Consider the following 13,871-nt stretch of genomic DNA (forward strand, 5'->3'; position numbering starts at 1 on the left):
GTTTACTGGTACAGTCCACTAGATTTTTAACAAAACGTCCTGGATTCATCCTTTGTTTCAAATCAGGCCCACCTGCAGTGTTTTTGTAAGGTATGAATAAAAAATTATTCAGCTATATTTATTTTAAAGGAAGATCAGTGTGTCAGCAGTGACTTTTTGTGAAAATATTTTTTCCTGAACGTCATTATTTGTCCACTAAATAAATGCATTCAAATTAAAGCATTGATTTTTCTATACTACAACAAAAGCGATTTATTTTTAGGCTTTTCACACATTTTTACCATGTGCCACTACATGTTACCCTCCATGTATTCACAGTGCTGAAGCCTGTAAAGCACCATTAAAGAGATTTTCCGTATCTAGATTCATTCCTGACAAATTAATCCAAAGGCATTGCAGCCTGTGCTCATCCAGCTGCAGCAGGTGTACAAAAAAGGAAGGAAGTGCAAAAATAACTCAAAATAAAATTGTAGTTTATACTTAACCTGAGACTGCGTAACCATTTAGAGTTAGAGAAAGTGAGTTCATCAATGCATGACTTAATTTTACAGTTGAAGCTGAAACAGCTGAAACATGGCAATAGATCAACACTAAAATGACCAACATTTGTTTACTGAAAACATTTAAACATATAATCGTTGACTGATGAGGCAATTGTCCTTGAACAAAATGCAAAAGGTAAAAAAAACATAAAAACAGCTGTACCAAATAGAGGAAAAGCAATGAATTAGCCCCAAACAAATCACAGTGAGCATTTCTTAATATTGTAATATGCATATTATACGTATACATGTAGGTAAGTCATCATTCAGCGATACAAAGCTGAGGCATAACGTTTGCACCACAACAGCAGTTAAATTACAGAAACACAGTAAAACACACAGAGAGGGGGAGGGGGTTGCACGTTTTTGGCTCATTGCATTTCCTCGTCCTTTAAATAGTTTACAACTCAAAGCATTCACTGTACACCTATGAAACAAAAATTATTGCTGTTTAAAGTTTATATACACATGGGTTATAAAACAACTAGGCCTACTCTTTGGAAGCGAAAGAGTTCAAGGAGCCCAGGTCTGAGCTCCGGGGAGGCCACTATCGGTGTCCGTATTTGGCAGACCAGTCTGTTCGGCCGTGAATGCTCTGTAACGGCGGGTGAGGATGCAGACTGGATGTGCTTTTGTTGGATGTAGGTGCGTTGGCGGAGGCGTTCATCTGACTGCGACCAGACTGCCACGTTGCATAATCTACGACAACAGGAAATAAGTAAGACATCAGGTTCGTTCGACTCAATGTTAAGTGTATTTTATGTGATAGACAAACACAAAGAAGCACATCATTGTAAAGCTGAAAGAAAATTATGTAAAACTTTTGAAATGTTTTCAGATAAAACTCTTTATAAATGTGGTGTGTGCATGTATTCAGACCCCTGAGTTATAACTTTGTAGTACCATCCTTTGCTGCCATTACAGCTGCAAGTCCATTGGGGTTAGTCTCTACCAGCTTTGGAGATCTACAGACTTTAATTATTTCCCATTCTTCAGCTTTTAACACGTTCTTATCCAGGCTTAGCTCCATTTAACTTCCTACTAAGAATTCCCCCTCTGCCCCGCAGCATGAGGCTGCCACCACCATGTTTCGAAGTGGGGGTGGTGAGTTTTTGGTTTTCCACCACACAAAGCATTTTACATTTACACCTAAAAAACAGTTTGAGTCTCATCGGAACAGAACCTTCTTCCACATGGTTTATGTGTCCCCTCACATGGCTTGTGGCAAACTGCTAACCAGACTTCTTTGGGCTCTCCTTCGAAAATTCCTTTCGTCTCCTCTCTCCTTCATAAAGGTGATTATTGTGGAGCTCACATCATCAACAGATTCCCTCACCTGTGCTAAGAATCTCTGCAGCTCCTCCAGAGCTGCCATGCTTCTTTCATTGAAGCGCTCCTTGCCCAGGTCTGTGAATTTAGGTCTAAAGCCACGTCTTGGTATGTTTGCAGCTATGATAAACCTTTCAACAACCTTATCTCCAGCCTGTCTACAGCGTCCTCGGTCTTCATGATGTCTGTCTGTTCTCTCTTGTTCTCTAGAAAACCTCTGAGGTCTTCAAAGGATAACTGTGATTATACTAAGATGAAATTACACATAAGTGGACTATTTACCAATAAGGTGACTTCTGAAGGCAGATGGTTGCATCAGATTTAATTTAGGGGTATCAGAGTAAAGGGGACTGAACCACCAATGTAAAGCATAGCTTTCGGGTTTTTATTCGTGAAACATTTCGTAATCCATGTTTCATTTTCGCTCCTGTTTCCTATTATGCACTAGTCTCGTTGCTCTATCACAATAATCCTGAAAGTTTCTGGCTGTAATGTAACAAAATTTAAAAAAGGGTATTAATTAGTTTGCAAGGTGCTGTATTAACAGATATTTGAGGAAGCTAACTTGATGCTGTTGCTTCCACCGACGGGCTCTGCCTCCCTCTGTGGCCAGCAGAGCCACAGTCTTTCTTGTAAAATGATGGCATGTATCCCCCTGGAATTGTATTCGTACCTGGAAAGGAAAGCCAAAAAGATATGAATGAATTCACAAGCAATCTGAGCCAACAAACAGCAGCGGTTAGAATAAAAGGGTTACCATGCGCTCCTCTGCTCGGCAGAGTCCCTCCGAAAGGAATACTACTGCCGCCCCAGAGATGGCTTCCAGTGAAATCTTTACTGGCATCTATGGTCGTGCTCTTCTTTGTACTTGTGCCTGAGGGAAACAAGCGTAGTGAGTTAAATTTCTGGAGCAGACCATTATGAATTAAAATTTCGACCTATACTCAAACATATTTGGGTAAGTTAACCTAATAAGTTACTTGCTAAACAGCTTGTATTTAATTTACATAAACATTTAAACGAGTTCAGTATTAATTTGACTCAATTGTCATTTTTCAGCCCTGGCGGAGCTATTTTTGCACCTATAGGCTTCCTAGCTTCAATGTCTTCAACCTGAGAAATTCTCATAACAGCTGTTATGTGAAATCTCAGATTTTTAGCTAAACCTTGTTGAATACACAGCGTTCCATGACAAAGGAGCTGGTTCTCAGTAGCTTAAAAGAATGTTTTACCTTTATTACTCTAAGGAAACTGTAATATGCCAGTTTTCAGTGAATAGATTTAACGTTCAACATTAAAGTCCTTCCAACAGGGTCGGTTACTCTTCTACGTCAAAGCGTAAAACTGCCCTTGTTCCTCAGACAGAACCACAGTAATTACAGATCAAGAACTTACCAATGGTAATTTAAGACATTATATGAGAATTCAAGGCTTATTTAAGACTTTTCCAGGCCTACAATTGAGATAATTAAATTTAAGATGTTTTTAGACCCTTTTTATGCAACTATCTTCAGGGACAGCTTCCCATCATACCAGCAGGTATTAAAAATATTTACATTACCAGGTAAATATCTAGACTGCCTCAGGTAGTGCTGCTTGGCTGAAGCGGTTCTCAATGGCTCCTGATAGGCTGAAGTCTTGTTTAGGTTCAAAGGTGCATCTTCTTTTCCACTGGGTCGACTGTAATCCAGAACGTTTCCATACCTGTAAAAGGGAAGAGCCAGTGGGTTATGACCAGGAGCTTCATGTTTTCTACATGATGGAGATGATCAGTAAATCAGTTAAAGGCACCTTCACCTGCTCACAGCGTCCTTTCCCTGCCTCCGCTTCTCAGAGAAGTTCATTTTTCCAATAATGCTTAAAGAGGACAGATCGCTCTCTTCATAGTTGTCCCAGTCTTTGAGATGTCCCGTGCCGTGGCCCCATCGCCGCCGCCCTCCTCCTTTAGGCTTCACCTGATAATTAAGAAGGTTTCCGCTGCCCGACTCCTGCTCCCTTGGCTAAGCACACAGATGTCCAAAAATTGTGAAGAACAGTTAACCACTCAATCAGATCTATAGTGAAATCTATCAAAGCCACCTGACAGCTCACCTTGCTCTGCAGACTCTTGTCAACAATGTAAGGAAGGTGACTCTGTGGCATCACCTCTGTCTGCTCCTGCTTCAGGATGTGCTTTGGCTGCTGATCTCGCACAAGCCCCGTGTGCCGCTGGTAACCTGCCGACTGGGCAGCTGCTGATGCAGGGGACGGCTGGACCTGCTGGAGAGGCCTGGAGGGGGAGCAGTGCTGGTTAGAAGGTGCAGGATGGGTGGGGGGCATAGGTTTCAGCAGGAGTAGCGGCTGTTGCTGCTGCAGAGTCTGCTGTGACTGTAAAGGAGTCTGTACATGCACGTGGCCTGGCTGAGGTCTGCCCTGCTCCAGGATCTGCTGAGGAGTTCCCAGAGCTTGGCCCACATGGAAGTACGAGTACCTGAGGGCCTGAAAGCGGTTTAAACAAACAGAGGCCACGTTTATTCATCTTGTCTGGCAGCAAGAATTCAAGACTGTAGGCAAATGCTACCTGGGCAGAAGCTGGCCTGTTCTTGGGGTCCCACTGAAGAAGGTCTGTCATTAGATAGATGGCGTCAGGACTGGCATTGGGGATCAGTGTCTTCAGATTACTGGGAACACACTGAGGCCAACGGAAGTTCATGGCGCTCGCCAGCTGGTATCCCTCCGGCCAATCAGTCTACGGGGAGAAGCCACAGTACAATCTGTAGTTACAGATTTCCACTACAGCTGTGTTAATTACAGAAATACTGTCTGGTCACAGCTGCATGAAAGAGAAAGGTAAACCCGAGTCACAAGTACTGAAGTCTCTCTTCCCAAGAAAACACTTGCATTCAAACCATTTCAGAAACTAAGTTGGCAATAAAATGCGGATCAAAACTTCAATGTTTTGAAAAGGTCTGAAACAGCAGCAGAGAGCTTTTTACTAATGAGAGAAACACTATTTAACATCAGTCCCCCAGACCTCTCTAACCTGAGGGTTACTGTAATCAATTTACGTCAGGGTTCTCGCGTAGCGGGCCGATACGCTCATTTTATATGAGCGTATCGGCCATTTGACTGACATCTGGGCTCCCTTTCTATAGCGCATGCGCTGAGTCTGTTCCCGCTTCCTTTCACCCTATGCCACGGCTAATGGTAAACCTTTCTAAAATTATGTCAGCTTCGAAGGGTGGGTATAAACGGCGTCATTTCATGACAGGCCTGCGGAAGAACTTATCTCGTTCCCCCACCCGGTGAGAACCCTGTATGTATGAAACATAAAAAACCCCTGAGAAAAAAAAAAACACACAATATTTGTACAGTACTACAAAGTTTTTGTTACAGGATTTTTATATTTAGTTCAGATCATTTTTATTAGAAATAAACTGTTATATACAGAATAGCAACAGTGGCATCAATCTTCAACAAGCTCAGAGAAATCCCCAAGGACTACAGGAGGAAGAACATGTTGATTTCAAACTGTGCATACTGGTGTGTCAATGGATCATTAAAGATTAAAGCTTTTGTATTCTAGAAGCAGCTTAATGAAGACAAAAAAAGTGTCTTTTATTACAGTATCAAACCAATTTCTATTGGTATTTTAACATTTTATAAAAATGTATGTAAATTATGGGGATTAGTCTTCCCATACATCATCTAAGAGGGCACTCCCCCCGGCAACAGGACCGCCCATCCCCTCAAGAAAATTACATGTAATAAATTATTAAACATCTGTATTCACATGTTATCAATTTACAACAGCTGGAGAGCCTGGAGGGGAAAAGAGAAATCAACTGTGGTGGTTTATGCCCTCGTATGGAAGCACATATGGTCTAAAACTCTAATTTATATGAAGCTTTATACGTCCATTTCAGGCGCGCACTTCAAATAAAGCACGTCGGTGTACCTTTTTCCTGATGCTGTACTTTAATGCTTGTGAGCAATAATGCTTAATCTTTTCTCAAGATGTTTTAATGCCGTCTTCAACAAGGTTTCTACACATTTTTATGATAAAATTTCAGACTTTTCTCTAGTCTTCTGATCAACATTTAAAGTCGGAATACAAATGAATTTATAGAAAAGATATTTTTCCTTACTTTTTCAGATAAGTGGTGGAAGGATGAATGGATGGATGATGGGTGTATGGATGGATTTTTATATCTGATAATCCGTCTCTCTGTTTGCTTCCTTCACAGGTTATTACCTTCTTTGGCGTACCCAACACTTGGCAAATCTTGAATATGGTGTCCACTTCACTCGCTCCTGGGAACAGAGGCCTGAGCGTATAAAGCTCAGCCATGATGCAGCCGACTGCCCACTGGTCTATAGGTGAATTGTAGGATGTGGACCTGAGGAGCACCTCTGGAGCTCGGTACCTGGTTAAAATACCATGGCCATTACAAGTCTGAAATCCATGTCATTGAAGTCGAACATGCGTCTATGCCCGGCATTAAATCTCACCATCGAGTAGAGACGTAGTCCGTGTACGGTGGTCGAGATCTGATCTCACGGGCGAGCCCAAAGTCAGCTATTTTTACCAGCTCTGGGCCCATGCAGAGGAGATTTTCTGGTTTCATGTCTCTGTGGAAAAACCCTGGCAGAGACACAGAGCAAAAGTCCAAACTCATCGGGAATAAAACCGACAGATGTGTAAATTTTATTTAACAGCACACTGTGGTTGCAAACATGTACCATGCTTATGAATGAATGCAAGTCCCTGCAGGATCTGAAACATTATATTTCTCACAGCTGATTCAGGGAACAAACGTGTCCTGCAGCGAAACACAAGTCAAGAAATTGTTAAGAAACATTCAAATTTATAAATACAATTTCAATATTCAGACATTTTTCAGAAAGAAACAAAAATACTCACCGGTCTTTCATCAGCTGATATAGATTCTCCTTCATGTACTCAAATATGAAGTACAAGTGATCATTTTCCCGAATCACCTCCTTGAGTTTGATCACATTAGCATGGTTGAGTTTCTTTAGGGACTGAAAGAATAAAACATACATAATGTACAAAATATTGTAGACATGAAGCTGAAACTAATGAGTCTAATCATGCTGGAGCTGCAGTACATTCATAAGCACAACCTTCAGTTATCCGATCTTCTTGATAAAATATGAGCAGAGCAGGAACGCTACGCCATTTAAGGGAAAATTGCTGCTCAAGGGGGGTTTTTGCCTAATATTCAAATAACGAAAATCATATATAGAACAAGTTGAAAGCAGGGTGAATGCACTGCATTGATATATACAAAGTGTTTAACATGCTACATCTTAGGCAGGAAGGGAAGGTGAAAGGGGGTGTAATAGTGGCATGCTATAACTGTGATCTATATAGCAGCGTTTTCTGGTCTTTGCTGTTGATCTGCTTCGCTATGGAGAAGCTCTAGATTCAAAGAAAAGGATGGGCGGGGCAGCGGTTTGTGTAGATCTACCAGCACACTAGCATCACCTGCTGCTCTGAGAGCTGGGGTGAACAAATTTGGACTCTGACATTTTGAACTGGAGTGGAAATAAAACAAGAGAAAGGTTTGGATTACTTGACAACTGAGCTACTAAAATCAGTATATAACACGTAAATCATCACGCTTGGTCTTGACCTTAAAGGAAGAACAATGGAAATTCTGAAATCTAATTAAAATACAGTGAAAACATGAGTATGACTTAGTATTTTTTACATCTACATTTCTGAGCTTCGTCATCAATTACATTATTCCCGTTTGTTTTGCTATTGTGTCTTTTTGAGGATGTTTTATTGTTTCATAAAACAGTAATAAGCAACTCTACACATAATATTCAACAGAGACTTGTAAATCAAAAGGTAGAACCATCTTAAGACACTGCCCACTCAGTTTTACTCCAAAGGGACTGTGCCATCAAACAAAGTACAGCTTACTTAGGTGTGTTGACTTGCTTTAATATCTTCTTAAAGTAAACAGAAAACTTCATAAAGGTTAGAACGGGTCTTAGCCAACAAATTTCTGAAATTCCTGTTTTCAAGACAAAGTTTGATAAATGTAGAGTTTCTGGGACCTGGAAGTAGATAATGTCACAAAAATTGTTTTATTTGTTGGCTTAAACATACAACAAACCCTTCCCAGCAGTAACTGTTTAATTGAAAATCTAATCAGACATAACTAAATGGCCCTAGAATCTAGAGCTTCTCTTACCTTGACTTCTCGGAGGTTCATGCATTCCTCCCAGGAGTAAAACATTCGTTTCATTCTGAAAAGGAAATGTTTCTGCTTAATTACTGTCAACTCAACAGCAAAATCCTCTGCACTCATTAAGGAAAATTATGTACCGTAGCACAAAACAATGGTTCTAAGCAAGAAAAGTAAATAAAAATCTAAAGCAAGTTGGAAAAAAATGCCCAAATCTCCAGATTCTCACTTCTTTATGGCAACAAGTTCCCCTGACTCCAGACTGCGACCGAGGAGAACAGAGCCGTAGGTGCCGTCTCCGAGCTGTCTAATGGTGGTATATCTATTCATTGTGCTTGTCCTTCCATGTTATCCTTTGCGGGGAGCATAGCGCAGATGGTAGTAAGGAGGAAAACAAAAAAAAGAGTGTGTTCCTCTTCTACTGTTGAATGCAACCAGATTTTTCTATGGCAACAGCAGAGGACGTTCGGCTGAGCTGGAGGACTCATGGTGTCGGGAATTTGTCTCCTTTGAGCTGGAAATCAAAGAAAAATAAGTAAAATATGCAGATCCATGAACTATGGATGATGACTTGAGAGGCTTATTCATCAAGTAAATGAAATAACGTTTTAAGAGGATAAAAGTACATTAAAGAACATAATCTGTCTAATGCAATTCTTTGAATATCTCAGGTACAGACAGTACTTTGCAAATGTATTCATACTCTTTGAACGTTTATGTTGAAACCACTGATTTCATGTGACAGACCAACACATTGCAGTATATAAATGTAAAGAGGAAGGAAAATGAGACACATGCTTTCCAATTTGTTTACCGAAAAAAATTAAAAGGTGTGATTTTTAGCGACATTGTTGCAATTATACCTTCTAATCCTTTGTGATATGTCTCAACCATCTTCTCCTACCTGAGCTGTGAATCTCTGCAGCTCCTCATGAGCTCCCATAAGTCTCGTGGCTACTTCTCTAAATAACACTGTCCTTGCACAGTCTTTCAGTTTAGGTGGGCAGTCATGTCTTGGTAATTAACATGTTCAGATGAGTGACTGAAGAGTGCTCTGTGATATGTTCGAAACTTGGGATTGCTTTGTTCCCAGATCATCTGTTTCTCTTAATGACGCTGTTTGTTTATTAATGTTGTCCAACAACCCTTAGAGGCCTTCACAGAACAACTGCATTTATTCTGAGATTAAATTACACATAGGTGGACTCTGTTTACCAAGTATCTGACTCCTTAAGAAAATTTCTGGCTCTGGACTTTATTTTGGGTATCAGAGTAAAATGGGGTTTTAATACAAATGCATACCACATCATTTTCCTTCCATTTTACAATTTGAAAAAAAATTGTGTTTCACAAATAATCCCAAAATAACCCAACGATGTTCCTATTTTTAACGTGACAAAATGTGTAAAAGTTAAAGGGGTTTGAGAACCAGTGCAAGGCATTGTGTATACGGTATAAAAACAAGTGATCCTTTAAGTAACGAGTTGAAGTATAGTTACAATTTTACTTTAAAGGGATTACCTAAGTATTGTTAGCCTGTTACTGTAGACTGACCAGTTTCTTCTCAATTCGTTTTCAATCTAAATTTGTATTTTTCGCAACTCAGTTGACACTCAGCTGCCTCTGGAGAACGCTAACCTGGAAAGCGCCGTTAACTCGTTCATGGTAGATCAAGCTAACCGAGGTTGTTGCTGGTGTTTTAGGTTTAAAATTAAAAGGTTAATGGCGGCTGATATGTGAAATAATCGGGAATCCTGCTTTGGTGTCTGCAGTGGCCCAACAACGGGCCGACCGTGCAGAGAAAACTGTGAGGGATGATAAGAAGGTGGTCTCCCTAACGGACTCAAAATCACTTGAGACCAAAGAATACTCACCCTCCCCGTTTGGAAGCGATAACAACACATGGCCAAGAAAATGCAGTCAATGTTTAACTAATCGCTCATGTCAGCAGAGTTCCTTTTCAGTCACACAGTTAGACGATAATCGCAAGCAGTGAGACGCCGTCGGTCCACTCAGGCAGCGACAATTAACTCTCAGCTAGGCCATTTCACAGAGATCGCCATAATCTCGCGTTGTTACAAAATGTGTCTCCTGACAACAAATCTCAGCCTCTCCTCGGGGAGACAGACGAGATTTATTCGAGCCTTTATGATTGAGGTAGTTGTTTCTTTTTAAAAGCCAGGGTTGAAAAATTCATAGTTTATAAAGCTTAACCACGTGAAGTTAGTATAATTATGTTTTTTGTTTGTTTTCTTTAAAAATCGAAACCAACTTTAACGCACCAACTACTTTTATTCTCTAAATATTTTAGACCAACAGTCATAAATATGAATATTACTGATATATAAACATATTTAATAGGTAATATATCTAATATGGAAGGAAAATATTCTTGAAATGGAAAATTTGTCACTGCATTGCAAAGGCGGAAGTGAGCTGCTGATAGTACTCTTGATCCATAATGTTTGGTTGCTCTGCATGGGTCCAGGCTGAGAAATTAGGTCGTCATAGTAGTCCGCTATATTTCAATACAAAACAATAATAGCAACAACAACAGTAATAGTAGCAATAGTAATAATAACAGTAATAAAAAGCAATGTTAATAATAAATAATGGTAATAGTAATGATAGTGCAGGTACACAGTGCAAAAGTTCTGTGATATTGACTCTAACAGGGATGGATGAATTATAAAATCTGATTGCAGTTGGGAGGAACAATTTTGTGTAACGTTCCTTAGAGCAGCGAGGTTGAATAAGGCTATTGTGAACCTGCTCTTTAATTTGTCCAGTGTTTTGTTAGACTATCCCTGATTGCAAGCATCCTGTCCTCCACCACCTCCTCCAAGGTGACCAGATTAGAATCCACAGTAGACTCTTCTTTCTGATGAGTTTATTCAGTCTACTGCCGTCTTTTGCTTTGATGCCTGCACCCCAGGACACTGCAGCAAAGAAGATAGTACTCGCCACAACTGATAGCAAAACCGCAGCATCTTCAGAATCAGAATCAGCTTTATTGCCAAGTTAGTACATACAACAAACAAGGAATTTGACTCCGGTACACTTTGCTCTCTGGGTTTCTTTTTTGTTTTTTTGTGTTATAAGATATATTCTGCATATATCCTTATGTCCATAAATACATATATACAATATACATATATACAAAGGTGGATTTGCGACTTCAGTATGAGGTTGTTTTGTACTCTATTAAATGTTCATCAGAGAAACAGCCTGGGGGAAGAAACTCTCTGTGGCGGCTGGTTTTAGTGAACAGTGCTCTGTAGCGACGGCCTGAAGGTAAAACTCTGAACAGTTTATGTGCAGGGTGTGTGGGGTCTGCAGAGATTTTGGCAGCTCTTTTCTTGACCCTAGACCTGTATAAGTCCTGGATGGAGGGAAGGTCAGCCCTGATGATTCTCTCTGCAGACCTGATTATTTGTTGCAGTCTGGACCTGTCCTGTTTTCTGGAGGAACCAAACCACACTGAGATGGATGAAGACAGGACAGACTGAATGATGGCAGTGTAGAAGATGACCAGCAGCTCCCGTGGAAGGTTGAACTTCTTGAGTTGCCTAAGGAAGTACAGTCTCTGCTGGGCCTTGATTTTAAACCTAAACATTGTCTACGTGTGAAGACCATCTCAGGTCCTCAGAGATGGTGGTTCCTAAGAACCTGAAGTGGTCCACAGCTGACACGGTATTGTTGGGGATGGTGAGGGGGGTGTATGGGGGTGGTTATGTGGGTGGTATTCTCCGAAAGTCCACCACCATTTCCACAGTCTTGAGTGGGTTGAGTTCCAGGTAGTTCTGACTACACCAGTGTACCAGCCGATCCACCTCCTGTCTGTATGCAGACTCATCACCAAGATCAGATCAATGACAGTGGTGTCGTCTGCAAACTTCAGGAGTTTCCAGACGACATCACTGTCATTGATCTGACTGTCATTGATCTGACAGACAGACAGAGTTTCACGGACGAGTCCGATGAGGTGCAGTCATTTGTATAGAGGGAGAAGAGGAGTGGGGATAGAACACACCCCTGGGGGGCACCAGTTACACTTGTTGCAAACATTGATGGACCTGAGCCTCCTCAGGAAGTAAAGTCAACTCAGGCCCTTCTTGTTCAACAGCAAAAAATGCCCGGGGCTCTGACAGGAACCCGCAAGGACTACACCATCTTTGAATGACATTGAACTAAATAAACAACTATGTGATATTAATGCAAACCCATTTAATAGTATGTATATTTGCTTAGTATCAAAATGCATCATCATCTTGAAAGTTGACTTCTTTAAAATCTAGTTTTGAAACAAAATGTGAAAAGTACAACATACTCGAAATCTCTGTTTCTCTATTTCCACTTAATTGTTTAAGAGAAAAGTCACTAGTGCAAAATCAAGTGCACACATCACAAGTGTCCTTATCAACTGCAGTGAATAACTTCCAGACAGTGCTTCTCTTTCTCTCCGCCATCACAGGCTGTTCTCAGTGCTCTGACTCTCCCTCAGAGCAGGGAGAGGAAGAGGCAAAGTGGGCCTGAGTGAGAAGCTGAGAGAGAAAGAGGTTCACTGTTTGCACAGACAGATTTTGAGCGAAGTTGTGCTCACATGCACTCTCTGAGGAAATTTGAGTAATTTGTTGGATGTATAGAAGAGAAACTGCAACAAAAGTATCGAAGTGAATATGGTGCTTAGATACAAAATGTATTACTGCTCGAATCTGTTAAAGTTTTTTATGTGGCCCGTTGAGAGGAGTGCTTCTAATACTTGTTATACATGTATAGTCTAAAAGCTGCATGTAAGAAAGACTTAAAATGGAGCTCCTTTGTGCGTTTAGGATGCAGTAGCCTCCATGGTTTTCCCTCCATGGTTTGGGGAACTTTGCCTGGGAGTGATATTAGTTTGGTCTGAGTTCTCCTGACTCCCACAGCCTGTAGTGAGCATTCCTGGAAAGATTTTGTCTTCCTGGTCGGCTTATCTAGTTGTTTTCTCTCAGCTGTTGATAACTGCTCCTTCCGTAGATCACACCTTAGGACACGACTGATGACACAAAAAAGTCCAAAAAGAATCCAAAACACCCAAGTCTCCTTAGTGGGTAGTGTCTGGTCTGATCCTCCCTATAGAGAATATATCCAGTGTTGTGTGTCCAGTTCAGTTTATTGCTAAAGGAAACTCCCAGGTAGTTTTGATCATTCATGACTGCTCCTCTTGTACCTTCTGTAAACCTTATTTTCAGTAGTCGAGTTGGTGAAATAGTTATGTTTGGTATTTCTGTTTGTATTTCGTTTCTCTTCCAGTGACCACTTACCCAACTGTAACCCACCTGGAACATTCACTAGTTACATATAGCTTTTTCACACTCTTTTTAAGCTCTTTCTCTTTTGTTTATCAGTTGAATACTGAGGTAGAGAACCAGAAGAACATAGGTAATGCTATATGTTTTGTAAGGCAAGAACAAAGGCAGCCTTGTGTTATTTTATTTAAATGAATAAAAATAAGAAAAATACAATTTGATTACAAAAACTTCAGTAATTACAAGCATAATAATAATACTGATAATAATGTAAAAGGAAGCAGTAGCCCAATTAAGAGACATTTATGTGTTTATGTTTTATTTATAAAACAAATATTCAAAATTCCCTAATTTAACTTTTTCGTTAAATTATTGACTAAAATTAAACTGAATCCTTTACTTTGGAATAAACTGTCCATCTCGCTGTGTATATTTAATATGTGTAGTGCTTTAAATGGGCATTTTCACAGGAGACATAGCGCCTCTCACTGGTCCCCTCTGCCCAGCTT

The 13,871-nt window shown here is 40.4% G+C and overlaps 1 protein-coding gene across 1 annotated transcript; it reads right to left on the reverse strand.

The window, feature by feature from the left end:
• Nucleotides 1-456: 456 nt before the first annotated feature.
• On the reverse strand, nt 457-10,137 carry LOC124859594 (serine/threonine-protein kinase ICK-like). The gene is made up of 14 exons (XM_047352479.1): nt 9,949-10,137; nt 8,304-8,588; nt 8,081-8,135; nt 6,775-6,896; nt 6,594-6,673; nt 6,363-6,495; nt 6,106-6,277; nt 4,432-4,599; nt 3,963-4,349; nt 3,669-3,871; nt 3,433-3,575; nt 2,629-2,745; nt 2,437-2,544; nt 457-1,241 (listed from the first exon to the last, which is right to left on the reverse strand). The coding sequence occupies exons 2-14, from the start codon at nt 8,402-8,404 to the stop codon at nt 1,090-1,092; spliced, it is 1,941 nt and encodes a 646-aa protein (XP_047208435.1). The 5' UTR covers nt 8,405-8,588; nt 9,949-10,137; the 3' UTR covers nt 457-1,089.
• Nucleotides 10,138-13,871: the final 3,734 nt, after the last annotated feature.

This window comes from Girardinichthys multiradiatus, chromosome 22 (assembly GCF_021462225.1).
Source record: "Girardinichthys multiradiatus isolate DD_20200921_A chromosome 22, DD_fGirMul_XY1, whole genome shotgun sequence".
Lineage (NCBI taxonomy): Eukaryota > Metazoa > Chordata > Actinopteri > Cyprinodontiformes > Goodeidae > Girardinichthys > Girardinichthys multiradiatus.